The sequence below is a fragment of the Dipodomys spectabilis genome, unplaced genomic scaffold, assembly GCF_019054845.1.
Source record: "Dipodomys spectabilis isolate Male_0828 unplaced genomic scaffold, ASM1905484v1 ptg000043l, whole genome shotgun sequence".
Classification (NCBI taxonomy): domain Eukaryota; kingdom Metazoa; phylum Chordata; class Mammalia; order Rodentia; family Heteromyidae; genus Dipodomys; species Dipodomys spectabilis.
Genome location: NW_024870720.1, coordinates 27,705,792 through 27,729,247, shown reverse-complemented (window position 1 = coordinate 27,729,247; position 23,456 = coordinate 27,705,792). Strand labels below are relative to the sequence as shown.

The following is a 23,456-nucleotide window of genomic DNA, read 5'->3' as shown; positions in this document are numbered from 1 at the left end:
CCCTCCCCTCCCCCTCCGTACAACTCCTCCTCTTACAAAAAAAAAAAAAGAAAAAGCTAAATTGAGTGCAGCTCTGTTTCGTTCGGCCCTGCCCCCACCCCGTGGAGACTCCAGGTGAAGCCGGGGTGCTCTATGCAAGCCCCTACAGGAGGTTCAGCTGGGCAAGAACCTTTTGCAGTCAATCACGACGGCTCTGGCCGGGTGGAACTTTTGAGTGGTGACTCTGTGTGAGTTTTGGTAGCTTCTCTGGGCTGTCCAGTTTGACCAGGGGATAAACGTAGGGAAGCTGTCTACTTGATTCCCCGTGAATCAGGGCCCCCTGGCAGACGTCTGTTCGCCTGGTTACATTCAGAGAGACTTTTGAATCCAAATCCCTTTGTTGATTTTTAAAAAAAAAATTTTTTTCAGGCATCAATAGGGTTAAATTAAAATGAAAGCTAGCTAACATCTCTCCCTTCCTCTCCCTCAAATTGTTATTGAAATTGGCTCATGCTTCTGTCACCAGAACCTTCTAAAAACCAAGGTGTAACCTTGAGGCAGTCCAGTCTCTAGGTCTCCTGATTAGCCAGGTCCTCAAAAGCATTAATGGTAGAAATACAGCTCATAAGGTGATAAGATGAAACCCAGTAACTGTTTCTTTTTCTTACTTTCCCCTTGCTTTCTAGGCTGGTTCTGAAGAAATCCTGCCGATAGGTAAGCCTCCGTCTCATATATCAATGTTATCTGACTTGAAAGCAGGCAATGAAATAAGTGAAGCAAAACAGTGTTCTGAAAAAAAAAATTCTCCAATTGGTAGTTAAAATAGTTTGTAGCCTGGAGCATTTCTAGTCTTCTCTTTCTGGTGGGTCTGCTTGTCTCAGGTTAGATCCTCCTGGCAGTTGGACTTCCCTGCATCAATTTATTACTGTCTTTGTACAAGCTACTGGTCTGTATTTGGAGGTTAGCAGAAGATAATGGATGCTCACAAAATCAGGCCCTCAACTTCTGTAGCTGTGGGAGGAGCACATTGGCTTAGAACTCAAGGCAAGCTGTAAGAATGCTGCAGAAATGGAAGAATGAAGTAGAAAGAGGGGACATGTTCTCTTACAGTTTTTTTTTTTCTTCTGCTTTTGATAAACCCTTGATGACTTACTTGCTTGAAACGAATTCACTTTTAATGCTCAAGCTACTGGTGGGCATTTTACAAATAATATCTGAAACATCAGTAATAGCTGATGCTTGAGCATTCTTCTTCCCATTTTTGGGGTGAGGAGACTAAGGTTCAGACCAGGGTAAGTGGTTTGTGTCAGGTTATTCCAAAGTCCAGGGTCTGTGTTTTTGTTTTTTATTTTTTGTGAAAGTACTGTACAGAGGGTTTACAATTACATGGGCAAGATAATGAGTACATTTCTTATCAAGCATTGTAGCCTCCTCCTTTGTTTCCCCTTCCCATCCCTTCCCGTCCTCCCCCCCACCAAAGTTGTAAAGTTCGTTTTTCGACATAACGATTTGTACATCTCATTGTTGCAATGGGTCAACCCGTAACCCTATTTAAACGATTTGTTTTTCCCTTCCCCTCCACAAATTATACCAACATCAAATACAGTAAAAGCAGGGGTTATACTGTGGGGGAGGGACATACAAAGCAACAAAGAAATAATCTTATAAATATGTTAGAAACAATCGTATGAAAGAAAAAAACATTTGAATACAGATCTTAGGGTTCATTTCCCTAATATCACCTTATCTGACCTATTCTGCTTGACTCAGACATATACTAGTTATTGCAAATAAGGGAAACCATGGGACCTATGTTTCTTTGGGCCTGGCTTCTGTGTTTTTGTTTTTTAAGCTATTGATAATATAGTTGTTCTAAAGGCATAGACTGGCAAGAAGCCAGCCTGTACTCAAAGGAAGTCTTTGAATATACAGTTTAGTTGAATGATGACTTTTAAAAGGTAATTTTCCTTTTTGTTTAGGCAGAGTATTAGTGTCTGTGAATTTTGCATTCTTTTCAAGTGCTACTATGAAATCATCTCTCAGGAGAAAAGTTTTGATTATGGCTGCTGTAAACATAGTTACAAGTGATTGGCATTCTACAAAATGTCAGGCTAATTGCTTTACGAGCAGTATTTCACCTGATTTCCATAGGCACAAGGTCAGGTAGGGATAACTGGTATGCCTATTTTAGAGAGGAGGAAAATGAAGATTATACAGCAGTCATCTATATTACCCAATGAAAGCCCATGCTTGGAGTCATTCTATGATCCAGGCCCAGAGATGTGTGCAGGTGTTCCAAGACTCACACAAACCCATTGTAAGTTGGAAATACTGTAAGTTGAAAGTACACTTAAACACTCAAACTAACAAATATAATAGCAACCTGGTTTGCTGTTGAGGATTGGTCATTGACTTGTGATTCTGTGGTTCACTAGAAGCTGTGGCTTGCTGCTTGCTTGGGAACCTTGTAAGAGTGTAGAGCATATTGCCTCTCACCAGTCTGGGGAAAGATCCAAATTTAAAGAAGTATGATTTCTACTGAATGCATATCAGTTGTGTGCCAGGATAAAGTTGAAAGCTGTCTATGTATGTAGCCTGCAGTATCTTGGCATATGTCAAAATGCCTTTCTTTCTTAGTGCATAGCCTTTAGTGACAAGAGTAGAAGAGAAGGAATGGTGACTGAGAATGTACTCTAAATAAAACCTCTGCAAGAAGATTGCTGTTTGTGATTGATAGCATCCACCCATCTATGTCTTTAAAAAAATTTTTTTTTGGTCAGTCTTGGGGCCTGAACTCTGGGCCTAGGTGCTGTCCCTCAGTTCTTTAGTTCAAGACTAGTGCTCTACCATTTGAGCCACAGCGCCACTTCCAGCCTTTTCTGCTTATGTGGTGCTGAGGGATTGAGCCCAGGGCCTCATGTATGCAAGGCAAGCACTCTACCACTAAGCCACCTTCCCAGCCCAAAGGTTTTTTTTTTAAACTAGTCTTCAAGTAAGTGGTGAAGTGTGAGCTGTCTTAATTACTTAAGTATTTGATTAGACAGTCCTGATTCTCAATATGTAAATTAAAAAAGATGTGTTAAGATGATCTGTTTTATCAAAGGAATAGTCACAAAATAAAATCTATTATGGTGAATAAATTTTCAGCTAGACCCAAGAAGCTGTCAGGCTCCAGGTTTTGGAATGGACTTTGGTCCTATCTTTTTGCTAATAGAAATTACTTCAGGAGTTTTGGCAGAGGGAGGAGAAAAATTAGTACAGGTGAGCCAGCAGTCTTGAAGAAGTGCACTGGGGACATTCTTAAGTTGAATTTTTGGAGATTTACTTGCCTCCATATTCCTGCTCTATCGGATTTCTCTTTATTGTTACTCATGTTCAAGTATAACCAAGGGAAGAAAAAAATATGTAAAATAGATTTGACTCTTTCATTTGTGATAGTAAAAAATGTAACTAGCATCGATTTTGGGTGATAGTCAAATGTATGAATCTTGAGGGTTTTGAAAGTGTAATGTTTAAGAAAATCTTAACTGGCCCTGGTGGCTCACAACTGTAATCCTAGCTATTTGGCAGGTAGAAACTAGGAACAGCAAGCTTTTGGCTAACCTAGACCTCATCCAATATAAAGTTTGGTAGAGTAGCTTGTCTCTGTTACTCCAGCTAGATAAGAAACCTGAATAGGAGGATAGTGACAAAACTTAGCCTGTGCATATATGCAAGACTCTATTTGAAAAACAATTAAAGCAAAAAGGCTGAAGGCATGGCTGAGGTAGTAGAGTTCCTGGGTAGCAAAACCCTCACCACTGCAAAAAGAGGCCATGAATTCTCTTTCCTTGTATCCCTTTGTAAAGGTACTGTTATTCTGAAGACTTGATTAAAAATGCACTTCTGTACATATAATTGTTTTTTTTCAATAAGTGATCTAAAAGTGGCTTTATATATGTGTTCAGAGGTGTTACTTGATCAGTGATACGTTAGGAAAGCCTCACATGACCTGCAGATTTTATTTACGTTGCACTTACAAATCGCAGCTCTGAGTAGTTTTGGAGTAATGTCTCAAGAAGAGAGGAACCTAAGATAGTAATAAACTACAGACTGTTAGGGAGCTAAATTTAAAAGAAATCTGATGAAAGTTGAATACGCAGGGTGGTGTGTGTAAGTATACAGCTGTTGCTGCTTCACAAAGTGAACTCTCTGTGTGCTAGTATCAATAGGCAGAACATGAGCAGCATCCCTTTATCTCTGCCAAGACCCCCATGAAAAGTAGTCAGTTTCTTAGATTTTCTAACAGAATAACATTTTGTACTCTGTAGTAGCTGGATGACTTTTGTTTAGGTGGAGATTAGCGTATGTGTAGCGTATTACCTGTGTAGTGTCCTATGAGGATTTTGCTTCTTCTCTCTCACCTGATGGAAAAATACATTTTTACTATATGGAAAATAAGGTTCATTCTAGAGAATAATGCATAAATGGGTTTTGAACCCTTGCTTGGTTTTGGGCCTTGTCAAGCAGAGAAGAGCTATCTCTACCCACACCTGCACTAATGCTCATGCACACACACACACACACAGTAGTATTTGTGCACTTATGGGGGAGTATGTTCCATGAGACCATTAATCTTTCTTGTCTGACTCAGAATATGGCCTTGGTAGGATGCCGAGGGTAATTGTGGGCAACTGGCTGGCCTAACTGGGTTAGGAGGCTTATTCTGTGACACATGTGGCTTGGGAAATAATCATAGTTTCGTAGAAATTGGAAAATGTGAAAAAGAACTCCAAGTCATTTTTTTGGTAAACCAACACTTTGAGATTTCCTGAGTATCATTTGAGTTGCAAGGCTGTATAGCACTAAACTGTCTTCTCTTCCCAACTTCTTGCAACTGGGGCATGTTTATCTTTCTCTGCCCTATTTCTGTTCCCCAGTTGCAAGTTCTAGTACATTTTACTCTTTCAAACATAAGGTTGTATGGGGGCCCCAGTGGCTTACACTTATAATCCTAACTACTCAGGAGGCTGAAATGTGAGGATCACAGTTCAAAGCTATCTGAGGCATCTCTTAACTACCAAAAAAAAAAAAGAAAAGGCTGCAAGTGGATCTATGGTTTAAGTGGTAGAACACACACACACACACACACACACACACACACACACACACGCACACGCACACGCACACGCACACGCACGCACGCACGCACACACACGCACGCACTCAAACCAATGTTGCTTTTTGTATTTGTCTTTTCAGATGTCTAGTTTAGACTTCATGAGAGTAAAGATTCTGGCTTGATGACTGCCATATCGTTAGTGCCTAAAACAGCCCTCCAGTGACTGGACCTAGAAAGCAGGGAATTAATCATATTGCGATTTACCCATGTTCTGAATGGGCAAATGTCCTTGTTTTGTGCTTCTCTATAGCTTTAGTCTCTAGGAAAATGAAGATAATGAAAATGGCTGTAGGATTAATTACTTAGTGTTATCAAGGCCTCTTGTGACTATGATAATCACCCCAGGAAGCATAACGGCCTATCAGTTTTGCATACTTTTCTTTTTGCATGTTTATGGTGTTGGCAAACTGAATTCTGGAATACCAGTCAGTTTCGACTGTAATCTACTTGGAAACCTTTTCCCAGTTGTTGGCATCAGGGGAAATAAGAGAAGCAAAGATTAAAATCTGCCAATCTAATTTGCCAGCAGTAATAACAAAGTGTGTGAGGAGAAGATTTAAAAAGAACCTTTTGAGCCAAGTGCTGGTGGCTCCTGTCTGTAATCCTAGCTACACAGGAGGCTGAGATCTAAGGATAGGGGTTTGAAGGCATTCTGGGAAGGAATTGTGGGAATTTTTTTTTTTTGTGGGACTTTTACTTCCAATTAATCATCAAAAAGCTGAAGTGGAGCTGTGACTCAAGTGGTAAAGTGCTATCCTTGAGTGAAAAAGCTAAGGATCAGTGAGTTCAAGTCCCAGTACAGGTGTACACACACACACACACACACACACACACTCTCTCTCTCTCTCTCTCTCTCTCACACACACACACACACACATACACACACACACACTCTATCCTTGTAGCTAAAAGTTATGGAGTTAACTTTACTCTTTACTTTCACCCCCTCCATTGGGCATGGTCATTATTAATGTGAAATGCTTCCAGCTTCTTAAATGAAGATGTTCTGATGTGTGTATCTATCCCAGGAACTTATCATTTCTGTTAAGATGAAGTTTTTCCCATACATGCACTGCCGTCACTGTCTCAAATCACAGTATTGCTTAGAATGTTCAGAACCCCTGAAGGCTACCTGTGCATTCAGGATGGTGACTTCTAAGCATTCTTTGCTTAAAGTGTCCAACTAGGCCTGTCTTGGAACTCTATTAGAGGCAATTTCAAACTGTCTGGTAAAGCAAAATCATGAGTGTTTTTCACAGATGAGTTGAACTGTATGTATTGACAATGACTTAGATGGAACTCTAATGCTTCCTCAAAGAGAATTAGAATTGCTAGAATTTGGGAAACTCTGTCCGACTTTTCTGTAATAATGCTGAGCTCCTATTACTAAGCTGTGCTACCTGTTACTCTTAAGTTGTTGAATTATTCTTTTAATGAGTTTTTTCATTTTTTCTTGATTTATATGTGTTACACGTACTCATGTACTCAAAGTGATGTATTCTTTACTGCTTCTGTATTCTTTGGTGTGTTGACAAAAAATTTTCAAATCCCAAACTGCTGTTATAATTTAACTTTGTGTGTGTGTGTGTGTGTTGGTCCTGGGGCTTGAACTCCAGGCCTAGACCCTGTCCTTGAGGTTTTTTTGTTTTTGCTTTTGTTTTTGTTTTCTTGAGGCTAGTACTCTACCATTTGAACCACAGCTCTACTTCTGGCTTTTTTTTTATGGTTAACTGGAGATAGTCCCATAGACTGGCTGGCTTTGAATGTATCCTCAGATCTCAGCTTCCTGAGTAGCTAGAATTACAGGTGTGAGACATGAGCACCTGGCAACTTAACATAGTATTCTTTTTTTTTTATTAAATATGTTTTATATTGTGAAAATACTGTACAGATGGATTACAGTTACATGAGCAAGGTAACGAGTACATTTCTTATCCAGCATTGTTTCCTCCTCCTTTGTTTTTCCCTACCATCCCATCCTTCCCACCTACTCAACTACACCCTCCCCCCGCCCCCCCCCCCCCCCCCCCAGGTTTTAGACTTTTGGAATAGCATTTAACTGGTAATGTCTTTGCAAATAGTACGAAATCTGATAAACTCTGAAATCTGAAACAACTTCTAAGTCCAAGTATTTCAATCAAGGAGTAATCAACCTGTATTCACAATATATAGTACGTGGAACCCAAGTGTTTTTGTATAAAGACAGTCTATTTTTGTGTACTTGTTACTGTTTTGTCTAATATTTTAGTATAATTTTTTAAATAAGTTTTTTATTGTGAAAATACTGTACAGAGGGGTTACATACTCATTATAATTTTTCTTACTACAAAACTTCTTGTGATCATCACTTATCCTCATCATGCTAATAAACCATAATTTGTTATGTAATCATTTTCCCATAATACAAAGGGTGCCATGTGGTGGTGTTGTATATAGGTCATTACCTGCATGAACAAATGACTTCAGGAGAGAGCCCTAGAAGTTGGTTCCTGAGCAAAAGTAATGTGGTATTCTTTGACAAATGACATGTGTATCTGTAAGTATGTGTGTGGTTCTGGAGATGAAACCTAGGGTCTTGAGCATGCTAGGTAAACTACCACTGAACTACATCCTCAGCCTTTAACAAATGAATGGGGTTTGAATTCTGAGCCTGGGTGCTATCTATGAGCTCTTCAGCTCAAGGCTAGCACTCTACCACTTGAGCCACAGCACCACTTCCCACTTCTGGTTTTCTGGTAGTTAATTGGAGATAAGAGTCTCACAGACTTTCCTGCCTGGGCTGGCAGCTGAACTTTTTTTTTTTTTAAAGGTTATATGATTTGAACTCTTTCTAGTCATATGAGAAAGAAGTGTGTGTGTGTGTATGTGTGTGTGTGTGTGTATATATGTGTGTGTGTGTGTGTGTGTGTGTGTGTGTGTGTGTGTGTGTGTGTGTGTGTGTGTTCTGGTCCTGGGACTTTCCTGCCTGAGCTGGCTTTAAACAGAGATTCTCAGATCTCAGCCTGTGGAGTAGCTAGAATTACAGGTTTGGAGCCATTAGTGCCTAGTGAAAGTGATGATTTTTAAACTTGAATTTAAAATTAATTTTGGCCTTGTCTTTCTTCAGCTTTAAATATTTATATTAAAATTTTATAATCTCTTGAAAGAGATGTATGAGTTCATCATTTTTTCTGTTTTCAAGTATCTGATAAATATAACCATTTATACACACTTCTTTCTGTAACTTTATTGGTACAATAGGAAGATTTACCCAGCTTTATAGAATAGAAATTTACAATTATGTACTGGTTAACATAGATGACAAAATATGGGGGGATTTTCTAACATAAGGAACCTTTGTTCCCACATGTAATTGATCCATCTTAATTTTCCAAGTAAGTGTGTATGACTTTGCTGACTAACTGTAAATCCCTAGCAGAGATTTTGTGGTTAAAACATCAGTCTCTTGTTTATAAAATGCCACAAATTTAGCATGATGAATCTTTATGGATTTTAGGACAAACTGTGAGAGGCATGGAATGTATATCTCAAAGTGATTGATAAAAAGGTTTTAAGAAAAACTTGTAGAAGGTCAAATAGGATCTTCAAAAGCTGTCATTTCTTACTTTTTCAAATTTAGCAAATATATTTTTACAGATGCACACAAACACAAAATCTGATTAAATGATGATATGAGTTGGAGTTATTCTTCCTTTATATGTTAAAAAACCTCAGTTTTATATGTAAAGTCCACAGTCTAATCTAAAATCAAATCAGTATTTCCAGTGGAGAACCTGCTAGTTTTCCACATTTTAATCAAGTGGTCAGATCACAGACTGTTGGCTGTTTTAAGTCCTGACTCTCAATTTCCTTTTTTATTTTTTTAAACATATTCTTATTGTAAAGCTACTGTACAAAGGGGTTACAGTTACATGAGTAAGGTAATGAGAACATTTCCTATCTAGCATTGTTACCCCTCCTTTGTTTTTCTCCTACCATCCCTTCCCTCCCCCACATAATACTATTTCTTTAGAGAGTTGTGATACTTATATAAAGATTCATAAATTGATGGCCTATAGTTGTTCAATAAGCTAGAATAAGAATTGTGTTTAAAAAGCACATTTGTATCTAAAGAGAGGCATTTCATTCTATCTCCTATGTTTAAATAGGTTTGCTTGCTCACATGGATTGTCATACATAATAACTGTACCAGGGATTTGTAAACAATCCAAACACTAGCTCACCATGTGAGCGACCACTCTTTGAGAGTTCCATTTTCACATATTATCTTCATGCTGATATCTCCATGTACTGTTGCTCAATTTATTGGAATATAACAGTAGAGGGAAGGATTTGAGTGAGGAATAATATAAAAATGGTATTAAACGCCAACTATACATATGTAGTTTGAGAATTTCTTATCTGAAATGCTTGAGATCAGAAATGTTTCAGATTTGAGTTTTGTAGATGTTGGAGTATTTGCATTGCTTTAATTTTTGTGTATCGTATCAGTTCATTTTCTCTTTCTCTCTCTAGCCATTTCTTTCTGGGTTTGGTTGTTTCTTTCTTTCCTCCCCCCTTTTCCCTCCCCTGTCTCTTTTCCCTCTTCTTTCTTTTCTCTCTTCCTCCTCCTTTCTTCCCCATCTTTCCCCTTCCCCATCTCCTTTCTCTTTTCCACCCCCTTTCCCTCCCATTTAGCTCTGTCTTTTTTTCCTCTTTATATTGGCTTTCTTTTCTTTCTTTTTTTTTTTTGTGTACCAGTTCTGGGGCTTGAGCCTGAGGTCTGGGTGTTGTCTTTGAGCTTTTATTTCTAGCACTCTACTACTTGAGCCACAGCTCCACTTCCAACTTTTTGCAAGGTCATTGGCAATAAGAGTAGATTTTCCTGCCTGCACTAGTCTCCTGAACCCTCAGTCTCAGGCTGCATTGGCTTCGTTTTGTTTTCCCCCAAGTTGATGTAAACACTATTCTCCTGTTCTCAGTATCCCTAGCTATCAATCTACCTTTCATTTCACTAGACAAATCATTTTTTTGATGGGTTCAGTAAATTTCCCAATGGGATTTTATTAGCTACTTGTCTTGAGTCATTAGCTCATCTCTTAATCATTCACTGTGGTTGAGAAATGTAATGTTCTGACTTCCTGGACTATGACATTTTACCCCTGACTTACAGGACTAGGAGTAAAGAGTGGAAAATAAAGGTTAAAGGGGGCAACAAAAAGGAATGAGTGCTGGAGAATCAGACAGGTGTACTAACGTGGCAACTGTAAGAACTTTCCAGTCACTAGATGAGAAGTTCCAGCTGTGGGAAATAGAGTCCTTGAGATCTGTTTCTATGTTTGGTTTCTGGCAGAAGAGGATTAAAGTTGCTAATTAAGTGACCTTAAAATAGACAGATTATCCAGGATTAGTTGAGGGGCATCCTTATAAGTAGAAATGGGAGATGAGAAGAGAGAACTGAAGGATGGAAACATTGGAAGGAGTTGGTCTGGGGTCACTGGTTTTGAAGATGGAGAAAGGAAACCATAAACCAGACAGCTCCTGAAGGAGAGAAAGGCAAGGAAGCAGATTCTATCCTAGGCCTTCCAGAAGGAATGCAGTCCTGCCTGATGACACTTTGATGTTTGCTCAGAGCAACCTATTTCAGACATTTCAATCTGTAGGGTTGTTTTTGTCTCTACCTGTCTGGTAATTTGTTACCACAGCTATGGTAAACTAATACATTGGCCTAGTAGAATGTCCTAGTTTTTCCTACTTCTGCTAAATCATGAACTAGGCTATTTTAGATTTGGAAAATAATAATTATCAGAAGAAAGATTTAGTGGAAACTTTAAAAAATGTTCTTCCTATTTCTTATCTGTCTTTTTTTTCTCCAGCGTTTGCCCCTGGGGACACATTCAAATTTTCATGGGTTTAAAATTCTAGGCTCAATGTTAATGTTTAAAAGTACCATCCCTCAAGATACTTGTAAGGAGTATAAAAAAGGTTGATCTGTGGAATGTGTAATATAAATTTGAGTTTCTAAAATTTTCTATTGATAGCAGATCTGACCACTAGAAGGGCTTCTTTGAAAAATGAAGATTGGAATGTTAAACTTTTAGCATTTGGGCCCCACTTAAAACAAATCCTCTTCTTTCTGTTATTGAATCCTCTATTTGTTATCCTGATGTTGATTATGTGTAGCAAACAAAATACTGGGATATTTTTCTTCAACTATGCATTTTTTTTTCTTCTTGAAAGATCTTCTCTTACCTGATTTTATGTTCTGGAACTGTAAAGAATGTACTGTTCTTCCCTAAATGACTTTTTTGAACATAAACATTGTGCAGTTGCAACAAATATTTATTATGAAGTCAGATTTTTAAAAAATGAGAAGAATTTCTAAGTCCCCAAGTATTTGTTCTTTCACAATAATGAATAACCCTTGTAACCCCCCCCCCCCCCACCTTTCTTTTCTTCAAATAGCTTTGTGAAGAATCTTGGACAACTAAACTAGATCTGCAACTGAAAGAAAAGACAAACCAAGACTCTTTCTTGTGTGGTGATAAAAAGCCTTGGGGTGGGGGTGGAATGAAGTGAGAGAAAAGGATTTGGCTGTGTGCAGAATTTCAGCATGTGCCACAATTAATTTTTAATTGCTTTTGAGAGAGGTTGTGTTTCCTTCCCCAGGAGTGTTTATAGCCTTGCTGAGCCCTTCGGCATTTGGTGTGCTCACTAATGTCCACTCTTCACATGGCCTGCATCTTTCCTGGAGCAGCTGGCTCCTGTCATTTCTGATGAAAGTCATTCCCTCATCCTGGGCTTAGGATTTGTGAATGTTGTTGTTGGAGCTGCTTCTTGAGCTGATTTTGAAAATGCTGGTTTGATCTCATTCTTGAGGGTAGATCATTACTTACTGAGAATTTATACCTGATGAGGGAAATTGCCTACATGTAGTAGTCAGTAGTTCTTGGGAGAGAATGCCAGACTTCTAGGTGAGTCATGGTTCAGGGATTGCTATGACCAGCATGGATTTTCGGTCCTCTTCCTGCACCAGGCTGGAGTGGAACTGTTGTGGAAAGAAGTCTTAGGGGTGCTGGGGATGGAAGGGGTTTGAAATAGACTTCCTCCATCTATGGCTCTTGTTAGAGATGACAATAATGACATCAATTCATTTTTTTAATGTATTGACCTGTATGAGGTGGAACAAGTTCTTCATCTGTCTCACTTTATTGGATCTCTATAACTATCTTCCAGATGACTCTTTTGAACTTTTATTTTCATAATAAGATAATACAAAGCTCATCAAGCTAGAACCACAATCCAGAAACAGTGCTTTCTGACTCTAAATATTTAGTGCTCAGCCACCACACCCAACTCCTTGCCTGGAACTATAAGCCACATGGTATCAATTTAAGCATTCTTGTGCCTGGGGTAGCTTTGGTGTTAATTTGGTCATCTAAAAGTTCCCTGTGACATGGAAGATTTAAACTGAAGTCTTTGCAGTGTTGTTCGTAATGCTAAAGAAATTGTTTCCTCTTACGGGCCTATAGGACAAACTTTATCATTTTTGGGAGAGGAAATGGAGTACCCTTTAGAAGACATTTGTGTATCATCCTGTAGCACTTAGGAGGAGACCAGATTCCTTGTCCTTAGATGTAGCATATAGCTGAACCTGTGAAGGAGTTCAGATGATCCCAGAGCCTGGGCCACTGTGTCATACTGTACACATGGACCAGATCCCTCACACAGTGTTGCCTCCTGAGAAGCCTCTACTCCCCCCAAAAGACCACCCTCTCTCCTTTATTCCCTTCCCTCTTTTACTTTCCTTCCCTCTCTTCCTTTCCTCCCTTCTTTCCTTTTCTTCCTGTTTTTTTTTTCTCTGTCTCCTTAAGAGATATCACGGGGGATATTTAAACACAGTATACCTCTGCCCCAAATAACTTAAAACCTCTGAAAGAACAAGATATAAACATGTGGCTTTTCTTCTGGAGAGAGTTTAAGCCTTTTTTTCCCCCTAGTGTATGACTTGTGTCAAATGACTTGACAGAGCTATGGAAGCCCAGACCAGAAGGTCTGAATATTTTGCATGCAAGTTGCCTGGAAGGTTTCTTGGGAAAGATGGGTCTTGAGATCAGACTTAGGGACACTGCTAGATTTGCTCAGTTGCCCTGTTACCCTGGTGATGCCACAGAGGAGACTACAAAGGCAGGTGAGATACAGTCAGGTCTAGCGAATGCATTAGGACATATTAGTATGCTTTGTGGAGGTGATGTCAAAAGGAACAGAGCTAGTGGCTCATGCCTGTAATCCTGGCTACCCTGTAGGCTGATAGCTGAGGATCGTAGTTTGAAGCCAGCCCAGGCAGGAAAGTCTTTGAGACTCTTATCTCCAATTAATCACCAGAAAACCAGAAGTGGTGCTGTGGCTCAAAGTGGTAGAGCACTAGTCTTGAGTGAAAAAGCTCAAGAACAGCATCCAAAACAGCACACAAAATGAAAACAGAGTACAGAAGGTCTTACATGCCCAGCTTCAGAACTGATTTGGGTGAAGTCAGTTTGTCTCTGAATTTTTTTAAAGGTCAGGAATTTGTTTAACAGATGATTTTTAAAGTGTTTTTCAGGTCTAGTGAGAAAAAAATGAATCTGTGTATCAATTTCAATATAGTTGAAGTAATATTTAGAATGAACAACACAGTAATCTTAATTATTGCTAACTTTTTGTATATGTGGGGAGGTGGATATTGAACCTGGGGCCTTGGCATGCTAGGTGAGCATTCTACCACCATTGAGTTATACCCTATATCCTTGAGAACATTGAGTATTTATTATTTCCTAGATACTTTCCTAAGCACATTGAATGGTTAGATAATTTACTTTGTATTACAACATATGAGGTAATATTTTTATCCCCGTGTTTATAGATAAGGACTGATATAGAAAGTGTTAAAGTGTCACAAATCATTATGATGGTAGGCTTACATACCTAAAATCTGTACCTTAAGGTAGTTTTCTGGCCATAATTTAGATAGTATTTTGTTATTTATACAAGAGTTAGTATGAAAACTTCTGTTGGGGCTTTGGACTTGACACTTGTAACTTTTTCATGTGATGTGATAAGCTATGTGTGGGTATTTGGAGGACAAAGGAGAGGAATTCCTAAGGAAATCTAAGTAAGTGTTGAATAATACCATAATGACCTGATGTAACATTGTTAATTGATTTGAAAGAAACCGCACCAACTGACAGAAATCCTGAAGTCAGAAAGCATGCTGATGTTTAGGTGAAAATTCACATTTCTTCAGATATATTATGTATGAGGAGAGAGAGGCATTTTTTTTTGCTGCTGAGAACTTACCTGTTCAGGTTAAACTTTGAAGGTGCTACTTTTGTTAAACCTATTTTTATTGAGAGATTATTAAGTATAGAATACCCTGCTCAAACCAGACATGTGTGAAGAGACCCTAAGCCTAAAAAAATAGTAGAAGTCTGAAAAACAGTAGGGAAGCCGACCATAGTTGTTGTTTAAACAGACAGTCAAAGATTTTTTTTAAAATGTACATTGAGATTTCTTGTCTGAAATGTTTGGGACCAGATATGTTTTGTATTTCGTATATTTTATCTTGGATTTTAGAATATTTGCATGTGAATAATGAGGTATTTTGGTAATGAGAACCCAGACTAAATGTATATAGTTAATACCCATAGCACAAACACAATTTCATACAGAATTGTTAGTGCACCTGCAATTTTAATAGGCTATAGTGGAATTTTCTACTTGTGGTGTCATGTCAGTGATCAAAAAGTTTTAGCTTTTCGAGCAATTTTAGCTTTTGGAGTTTTGTGTCATTGTGGCTTAATCTTTATGTGGAAATAGAATGTTGACTTCTGTAATCTTTCATTTTTTTCCTCAAAGAGAATTTTAATGTGAAACATCTAACAGCAGAGCTTTGGCCTTCACCATTAGTTTTAACACGAATCTTCTAGTCTCAAACAGAATTATACATGAGAGGAAAAGAATTTTTTCTTTTTTGAGGCAGTGTCTTGCTATGTAGCCCAGACTGGCCTCAAGCTCATGATCCTTCTGCCTCAGCCTCCCAAGTGCTGGAATAAAACATGGGCTCATCATGCCCAGCAGGAAAAATTAGTTTAGTAGTAACAAAAGACTGGTATCTCATATACTTATGCATCAGTTATTTTTGTGAGTTAGGTCAGTTCTTGAACACATCCTGACCAGAATATGGTTAATAATACCATCTGCCAAAGACCTTGCTTTATATTACCTTACCTTAAAACCAGTTCCCTGATCTCTAATCTTACACAGTTTAACTGTTCGATGGAACCTGTATTAAGACATCCCTGTTAGGATTGTGGAAGCCATGTAGGAAATAATCTTGAATCAGATCATTAAAATCTCTTAAGGATTTGATTTTGGATGTTGACATAAATGTGGTCTTGTTGAGCCTGATACATATTTATCATACATGAGCACTAGTTAGTATGAACGTATTATTTTTAGGAAATATAATTATCAAGGCATGGTCCTAGGTCTCTTTACTTTGTACAGTGATTCTTCAAGTTAAATTTCTTTTGATGTAGCTTGAATGTAAATTATTATTATGTGTCAATTAAGATTTTCTTACATACCTTTCACATATAAACACATCCCTATATACAGAAGAATGTGGTTGTTTTATACAGTTACAAGAATGTTAAATAGGAATTTAACATGTAAGTAGAAGGGGGCTGTTGAAGGGAAGAAAGAGAAGTATTACTGGGGAAGAGGAAGGGAGGGGTGTAGATATGATCAAAGGACAGTAAACATATGTGAAATGTAATGAAACTTATTAAGTTTAGACAAATAATGCACACTATTATTAAAAGTATATTAAGGAAAGAATAGCGATGTTGAAATATGAGAGAATTTTCCAACCCAAAAATATTAAAAATTTTTGTAGACTGACAAATGGAAGATGTGACCTTCTTCTAGAGGAAGTTCAGGTTCTGAGAAGATCTCAAATATATCAAATAAAAACATCTACGTCTTGTCTGCCAAGGTTCCAAATATATTGATAAGTAAAATAAAGACATAGTTAAAAATGAGATATCTTACAGAAGAGACTGGGGCGGGGAGCCCAAGGCTTTCACTTTGAGAGATAAATGACCCCTGTGACTGGGTGCCAGCCAGGTCTCAGGGAGCCTCGGCTGCTGGAAGAGAACACACACTCCCTGTCAGTCTTGTCTCCAGGAAGGATGACGAGGAACGTGCTCTGCTTTGTGAACCTCTTCCCAGACTTTGCAGCCACATTGATCTCTTTCACCAGTGAAGAGTGAGGCAGGGGGTGGAAGAAAGGCCTGACGTCCATGGAGGAAATCTTTTCCTCCCAGGGAACAGCAATAGGCTAACAGTGCTTCAGGTCTGACTTGAGAGGCCTAAATTGTAGAAAGAGGCCAGGATTAAATGTTTTCAAGGTCTTGTTCATTGTTTTCTGGTATACTTTGTCTCTGAATATCCAAAGGGATTGCAGAGTGGGGACTAACTTCCTGCTCAGAGGATGAGGGGCTCCCTGTTTGCCCTCTAGGCGGTCTGTTCTAATGATTACATCCATTTCTTGTTCCTGGTATCTTAAGTTGCAGGACCTGAGTACCATACAATGTTTGGCTTATAGGTCAGCAGGAGCTATGAGAAATATGCACAGGTTTTGCAAGCAGAATTCTGGTTGTAGGTACATGTCAGCTTGTAGTTTGCCATCATCAGTGACATGGTGGTGAGATTGCTGTTGATGCTAACTTTAAATACTCCAGGCTCAAATTGCTCGCTCATTCATTCCTTTCATTCATTCATATGTATTCACAAATATTTACTGAGTGATTTCAAATTGTTTGGGGCAGTGAAGAACTACAGTAAAGAGATAAATTTACTACTGTCAAAGCTGATGTGTAATAATGTGGAAGAAACAATTTGTAGGCTGTCACATGGTGATGAAGATCTGTGGAGAAAGGAAAAGCATCGCAGGGAGTAGAGTGATAAGATGGCTAATGGTGGTCAGAAAAGATTTCAATGAGAGTGACATGTTTAGGTAAAAACCTGAAGGGGTTGAGGGGGGAGCTTTGTTACTGTCTGAGAGGGAAGAAATGGGAACCTTAGGGGAAACGTTCTGTACAAAAGCCTTATGATGTGGGATCTCCCAGTTTCAGGATGTAGGACATTGTGAACTATTTTTCTCTTACGGATTGGGAGTGAGGAAAAAACTGACATGATCTGCTACTTTAATCACTGGTTCTCTTTTGAGGATAACCACAGGAGCAAAGAGAATATTCCTGACACATCTCCAAAACTGAGGTGATGTTGGTTTGGCCTAGCATAGTAGTAAATGAGGTGGTGAGGAATGATCAGAGCCTGGGTATATTTTGAATGTGGCACCTGTCAAGTTTGTTTAAAGACTAGGTTTGTGGTATGTGAAGAGTTAAGGATGATTTGGAACCCATTGGGGCTGAATGACTGGAGGCTATGTGGCCACTGATGTGGGAAGGGACAAATCTGGGAGATGGGGAATCTCTTTTTTTTTTAATTTACATTTTTATTATCTTTAGTTGTACAAAGGAGTTACTATTCAACAAATCAGTTTGAGAACAACGAATCTTGATTGATATCATCTCTTTCATCATTCTTTCCCATCCCTCCCAACCTAATCCCTCCCCTCACTTTCCTTGATTTCATAGGGGATGGATTAAACATTGTATATAACTGTACTCTCTTCCTCCTCCTCCTTCTCTTCATTCTTCTACCTCCCATCTCCCTGACCTCTCTCCCACCTTTCACGTGCCAGTTTCCTGGTATTCATTTTGTTGGACTGTTGAGTTTTCCTAAAGAATTGCATTATTTGAATTATGCACTGCAAATGCCTTACTTTAGGTAATACATTTGTGTATCGTTGCAGACAACCCATGCATGTTTAGTTGTACATGTATAAATTGAGTTTAGCTTCCACATATGAGAGAAAGCATGTGTCCTTTGTCTTCCTGGGCCTGATGTAACTTCACTTAACATATTTTCCCCTCAGGTCCATCCATTTCTTTACAAATGATGTATTTGGAATCTTGACACTACTTTTCAGAATGTTGAGACATGACACACTCAAAGGACTTTGTAGGCACCTGAGTTTATGAGAGAATCCCTCACAGATGAAGTCTGGACTGGAAGTGTATAATCGAGAAAACATTCAGTAATATGATAGGATGAGCTCTCCAGGCGAGGGAGGGTACATGCAAGGAATCCATGTACAGCCATGAGAATAAAGAGCTATAAGGAAGAGAGATTGAGAAAGGGGAGGCCAGAGAAGAAAGGGGAGAACTAGAAGAGAATGTATTCTAGAAGCTAAATAAAAGCAGTTCTTCAAAACAGGGGGTGGAGAAAGAACCTGGGTCAGATGCAATTGACAGGAAACAATAGTCAGCATCTTGACCATTGGCTTAAGCAACAGTGGCTACCAGTGTCTTTACAGTAGCCTGATGGAATGGGTTTAAGAAGGAACAAGAGTGAACTAGGTGCCAGTGGCTTATGCCATTGTAATCCTAACTATTCAGGATGCTGAAATCTGAAGATAGAGAGGTTCAAAACCAGCCCAAGCAGGAAAATCTGTGAGATTCTTCAATTAACTACAAAAAGGAAAGCCAGAAATGGAGCTGTGGTTCAGGCAGTAGAACACTAGCTTTGAGCACAAAAGTTCAAAGACATTGCCTAATCTCTGAATTCAAGCCCCAATACCAGCACCAAAAGAAAAGGAAAAAAAAAAGAAGGAAAAAGATTCAAATGATACGAAATACAGACATCCGATATAGTCAGTCTTCTCAAGTATTTACTTAGAAGAGGAATGAAGAATTAGAGTAATTGAGTAATTACTAGATTAGTATCTTAGTCCATTGTTTTTGTTTTTATCACAGACTTTTGAAGATTGGGCACTGTATAAAGAGCAGAGATTTGTTTTCCTTACAGTTCTATAGTCTAGGAGGTCCACAGTTGAGAGGCAAGAATCTGATGAGACCCTCTCTTGCTGCATCATCCTTTGGCAGAGGGGCAGAGGGTAGAAGGACAGAGTGGCAGAGGGTATAAGAGGGACAGAGGGGCAGAGAGTGCAGGTGGAAGGGAAGGGAAGCCAGTGGAACTCACTATTTTATAAGTGATTTACTCCCATGATACTGGCTTTACTCCTGTTGAGAAGACACTTCTTAAGACCCCGTTAACTGGGCCACATCTCAGCACTGTTGCAATTGGGGATTAAGTCTTTAATACATGAACTTAGGCATCCAGGTTTTTGTTGTTGTTGTTGTTGTTAGGGATGGGATGTATGATGGGCGCTTTTTGGTGAGAGTAATCTAGTAATGTAGACAAACAAAGAAGTGGTTCAGAGGACTCTAGCTGAAACTGTTCTTGGAAAGGATGAGGTGCTAGCAAACCATGCACAAGTGGCAGGTTGCTCCTAAGTAAGTTGACACAAAAGCACAAGAGGATGATGTCTGGGGGTTGTGGGAAAATCCCTGCATATTGGAGTGAGGCTTGGGTACTGGATGACCAACAGTGGAGTTTTACAAGTGGCTTTACAACACTCTGTGCTTGTGGAACTAAGGGCTCACCAAAAACATGTTGTACCTGTAGCTTTGCCCCCGCCTCAGCCACCACAGCTGACAGTTGCATAGTTTCTAACTTTAAAATTGAACATGTCATTATTTTAATGAGTATCTAGCTTACATTTAAATTGATAGTAGTGAATGAATACCGAATCCTTCTATATAATCTCATTTAAACCTCATACCAACTCAGTTCCAAGGAAACGGAAACTAATGAAGAACCTGGATAAGGTGACATGTGACTGAGATTGTTGCTTTCTTCTACAATCCTTAATCATATGCTGTATTGCTTTGTGGAAGTAGTTGGGTCTATAAAATGTATAAACTTGGGATGCAGTAAAATTAACATTGGACATAATTTAGTTTTCTTAGGTGATTGTAATCTGAGATAAAAATGCTTTTTTATAGCTTTTGATAGTTACCCACCCTGCCCATGTTTCCTACTAAAACTCAAAAGAGTTAGTCTTTTACTGAAATTATTGAAGTGATGCTAAAAAGAAGCACTGGTTGGGCAGCTGTAGATAGGTGATAGCTTTGAATTGTAGGTCAGATTTTAGGTTAGGAATCAGAAGTGAAGTGTTCTATCTCCTGTGAAGTGGGTAGGTACACAAGATACATAGAGTCAAAATGACCAGAACTGAAACTTTGTGTGAGAGACCTTCTAGGGTCATGTTCTCATTTAAAAAATAATTTTGGCAGTACTACCAAACTGTTCTGGTTCTTGTGAGTAGTAGATATGATATTATTCTTAAGTACAAATCTGTCTAGGAGTCTAGGATATAGAGCTTCTGTATGGTAAACACAAGGCTCTGGGTATTTCCTAGAGGGGGGTTAAAGGAGCCTCAGTATATTCTTCCTGAGAGTATTATTCTCCAGGCATCAGCATATTGTCTTGATGGTTTTTGTGTGAATTCCCTTCAGAGGACATAGGAAACCTATACATTGAAAATGAGCACTGATCCCCCCTTGGACTCTTGAAACCATAAAAGGATAGTTGGAGAAAGTTATGAGAGATTATTTTGGTGGAGTCAGAAGCTTAGGGTAGTGTGCCTTAAGTAGTGTGGTGTGGGAGTCAATGGGTAACAGCATAGGCAAAGCAAGGGTTCTGTGGTTACCTATAAATTAAATTAATTCATATTAAAGAAACCCAGGTGACATACCATGTATAAAATCTTGTATTGGATAATACTGAGAGCACCAGGTTGAATGGGGAGAGCCTTGTCCTCAAGGTAATTTGGAGTAGGCTTTGTCCATGCACAAGGAAGGTTTCCATTCATCCCGTACTATGTAAACTTTCCTCTTTGATATTTGTGTTCATTCTCTACATTTCTAGATTAAATTTTTGGTCTTGGCTTTTCCTTCCCAGACTTTCTTTGTCCATCCTTGTCCTCTTTGTTTCCTTCTCCAAAACCCTGTCTCTTCTCTTTCCCAAGGGTATTTGTAGTTTAGTAAACACAGTGCTCACATTTGGCCTGAGCCCGGGGAGGGGTGGGGGCGGGGGGGGGGGGGGGAGGGAAATGTCCCAACAGTGAGATTCAGTTTAACTTGACTTCTATGTTGTAAAGTTCCAAATGCACATTCACATTTAAATGATATACTGTGCAAAATGACACTACTATTTCTACTGGTATCTGAATGTTATAGATAGTTAACTTTTTCATATTCTCATAACTTTATATATTCTTTATATATATATATATATATATATATATATATAAAACTTTTCATATTCTCATAGCTAGAGCATGGCATAATATAGCAGAATGAATGTGTGGGCTTTGGAGAATAGTTTAGATTTTCATTTGTGCTTTACAGTTGTTTGAGTTTGGATGCAGACCTTCCCTGAATGTTTCCTCACTTGTGATGTACGATTGTTAGGGTTGCAATGACTGAAAATGTACATATAAATTATGATGCTATAAATTACAGGTTAGACATTATTGCTTATGGCTAAAGCAATGTAAAGCCCCTACTGTGATCTATATAAATTCTGGGATTTCTGCAGGGAAAAAAGTGAAGACAATAAAATTTATGTAATAAAACTTTGCTAAAAGTTTGTAGCAGGTATCACTTGTGTCAATACTAAATTATTTGGGAATATATTTTGAGTTTAAACAAGCCAGGTATAGTTTATGGAAAAAGTATATTCACATTTTCAAACACATAAGTGAATGTTCACAATGCATTCTGTGACATGATTCAGTAATGTATTTGTTAGCAAACTGAGGTATGGTCTTGTGAGGTAGGCATTTTATGCTTAAGTTCTGTATCTTCTGTTATCTTGTTGCACAGGGTTCTATAAATTCTGTTGTTGTTGTTTTAATCCCACAGATTTACCAATAAAAGGACATAAAGAATATGAGCTGGTGACTCCATTCAGCACAAATGTAGAAGGACATTATGTTTCCCATATTCTTTCTGCAAATCATAAAAAGAGGTCAACGAGGGATGTGTCTTCCAACTCTGAGCAGTTGTTCTTTAACATCACAGCATTTGGAAAAGATTTTCATCTGCGACTAAAGCCTAACACTCAATTAATTGCTCCTGGGGCTGTAGTAGAATGGCACGAGACATCTCCAGTGCCTGGGAATATAACTGGCCACTTACATGATGATCAGCCTGGAAATGCTGCAGATACAATCTGGAGAACAGAGCCCTTGCAGACCAACTGTGCTTATGTTGGTGACATTGTGGACATTCCAGGAACTTCTGTTGCCATTAGCAACTGTGATGGTCTGGTAAGACTCATTTCTCATTGTGTGTGTGTGTGTGTGTGTGTGTGTGTGTGTGTGTGTTCAGGTGTGTGTTCAGGTGTGTGTTCAGGTGTGTGTTCAATATAGGGTATCTTTAGCATGATTTGGAAGGTAGAGGTGTAAAGGAAACTTCATTGTTATATTTTCAGTTGGGAAAAAAGTACTGAAAACCTTTTTTTGCTGTCAAAAATGTGTGCTTTGGCTTAACTTGAGACATGAAAACAAGATTATTCCAAGAAACAAGAGACAACTATTTTAGCATTTTTATGTTTTCCCTTGTGTTCTATTGGGGGAATTTTTATTTCCTTATTTCTTTTAAAGTTTGCTAAAAACTTTCTAAAGAAACATAGATCCCTCCAAAAGGTCTCTACTTTCTTATGTGGAAAATTTTGGATATCTCCTTAAAGAAAGTATTTTGAAAGCATTCTTTAGCTTTCTCGGAATGCCAGAGTGGGAAATAAGCAGATCCTTGGCCAGAATTTGGCCAAGTAGCATTATTTTATGAACATGAGATGTACTTTTTTCCCTGTGTGGTGGCTTTGATTGTTATTTTTTCCTTAAAATACCAATATATTGCTTTTCAGTTTTTTACTTGAGGCTTATAGTAGCCAACCCTTCTTTATATACTCTGCAGATGTGAAATATTTTTGTTTTGTGTGTTTAGATGTTGCTTGAAAATTGTCAGTGTTTCTGCCTCTTCCATTCATAGCTGACTTCAAGTCTGTTCAAAAAGAGTAACCAGTTATTCTTTTGTGGTCGTCAGTTTGCTGTTTCTTGGGTGTTCAGAGCTATTATTTTTGTTTTGTCACTGCTTCTATAAGTTCTCAAAATATCACTTATATTTCTTATTGTAATTATTGTATTTTATCTGGTACTTTGCTTATAACTTTAATATTCTTCCTTTGTTCCTGTAAACATACTGTTAGAAATATAAGCCCAGCCCAATGGAGTTTGCTGTATGTGTAACCAAAGGCTGGT

The 23,456-nt window shown here is 38.5% G+C and overlaps 1 protein-coding gene across 1 annotated transcript in view; it reads left to right on the top strand.

Annotated features, from left to right (window-relative positions):
• The first annotated feature begins 132 nt into the window (after positions 1-132).
• Adamts3 (ADAM metallopeptidase with thrombospondin type 1 motif 3) overlaps positions 133-23,456 on the top strand; it is a 204,776-nt gene continuing 181,452 nt past the window's right edge. The window contains exons 1-3 of the mRNA XM_042678383.1: positions 133-225; positions 666-693; positions 22,057-22,463. Coding sequence (XP_042534317.1) covers positions 133-225; positions 666-693; positions 22,057-22,463 — 528 coding nt within the window. The remainder of the gene's footprint in view (positions 226-665; positions 694-22,056; positions 22,464-23,456) is intronic.